Raw genomic sequence first — 1507 nt, 5'->3', positions numbered from 1 at the left:
TAAATCTTCCTCTTCCACCCTCTCCTTTCCTCCTCCTACTTCCCCCATCTTCTCCTCTTCTTCTGTCTCGTACTTTATCATCTCTCTTCTCCTTCCCATCTCTTCTTTCGTCGTTTTCTCTCCTGCCTCTTCTTCCTCCTCATCTTCCAGTCTCTCTTCTACCTCACCTTTCCACACGCTGACGTCGGTGCTGTCAGCCGATATCATACACCGTTAACGACACGAAAAAAATGTCAGGAGCATGAGTCAGCAACGCAGGAGATATTGATAACATTAGGATTATCAGGCTGAGTGTCAGCAGCATGGATGTCAGCATTATGATCGTCAGCAGCATGGATGTCAGCATTATGATCGTCAGCAGCATGGATGTCAGCATTATGATCGTCAACAGCATGGATGTCAGCATTATGATCGTCAACAGCATGGATGTCAGCATTATGATCGTCAGCAGCATGGATTTGACCATTATGTTCGTCAGTAGCATGGATGTCAGCATTATGAACATCAGCAGCATGGATGTCAGCATTATGATCGTCAAAGTAAGCATGGATTTTGACCATTATTTTCTTCAGTAGCATGGATGTCAGCGCATTATGAAATATCAGCAGCATGGATGTCAAAGCATTATGTTGGGTTGACAGCATTATGACTTCGTCAGCAAAAGATTAGTGTCAGCATTATGGTTGTCAGCATCATGAACGTCATAGCTTAAGTCAACAACACAGAAGCCAGTGTGTATGCATGAACTTTGGAAGAGTAGAGAGAGAGAGAGAGAGAGAGAGAGAGAGAGAGAGAGAGAGAGAGAGAGAGAGAGAGAGAGAGAGGTGGCTGAAGGACGCCTGCAGGTAAATGATGATGAGGGCAGGTGGTCTAGCCCCAGGAGGAAGGGGAGGGAGAGACTGACAGAGAGGGAGAGGGGGAAGAGAAGGAGAGAGGGGGAGATGAGTATTGAGGGAAAGAGAGGTAGGGAGGATAGAAACAGTGAGAGAGAGAGAGAGAGAGAGGAGTGAAGGCGGGACAAGGGAGAGCGGAAGCAGAGTAGGAGAGAGAAAGAGAGAGAGAGAGATGAGGGAAGTAGAAGAGAACGAGAAAGGGGTAAGGGAGGAGGGTAGAGAGTGGAGAGGCAGAGAGAGAGCGTGGTATAATGGGAGAGGTGAAATGGTAAGGAGGATAAGAGAGAGGAAAAGAGAGTGAGTGAGGGAGGAAGGGAGAGAGAGAGGAAGGCTGTATTATTATTATTATTATTATTATTATTATTAGTAGTAGTAGTAGTAGGTTGAAAATTCGTATAGGAATCCTTCAGACCTCTACGTAGTAAACAACAAGGCTTTACGAGGTGATACCATCCTACAGTCGACCGAGGGAACAACACAGGGAGACCCCGTTGCAATGGCAATGTATGCAATAGGCCTATCAGTGCTCCAACAAGAAATAAAGTATGAAACAACTGGGGTCAAACAAGTGGCATATGCTGATGACCTCACAGGAGCAGGAAAAGTGGAGGACA

At 46.1% G+C, this 1507-nt stretch overlaps 1 protein-coding gene across 1 annotated transcript; it reads right to left on the bottom strand.

Annotated features, from left to right (window-relative positions):
* Positions 1-233: 233 nt before the first annotated feature.
* LOC121872859 (histidine-rich protein PFHRP-II-like) lies at positions 234-644 on the bottom strand. Its single transcript, XM_042375909.1, has one exon. The coding sequence runs from the start codon at positions 642-644 to the stop codon at positions 234-236; it is 411 nt and encodes a 136-aa protein (XP_042231843.1).
* Between the last annotated feature and the right edge of the window lie 863 nt (positions 645-1507).

Source organism: Homarus americanus, unplaced genomic scaffold (genome assembly GCF_018991925.1).
Source record: "Homarus americanus isolate GMGI-L3 unplaced genomic scaffold, GMGI_Hamer_2.0 scaffold11022, whole genome shotgun sequence".
NCBI classification, from domain to species: domain Eukaryota; kingdom Metazoa; phylum Arthropoda; class Malacostraca; order Decapoda; family Nephropidae; genus Homarus; species Homarus americanus.
Note: the sequence above shows the minus strand (reverse complement) of the source record. Positions and strands in the feature narration are given on the sequence as shown.

Excerpts from the sequence above, each read along its gene's own strand:
- LOC121872859 (XM_042375909.1), bottom strand. The coding sequence starts at position 644 with ATGCTGTCAACCCAACATAATGCTTTGACATCCATGCTGCTGATATTT.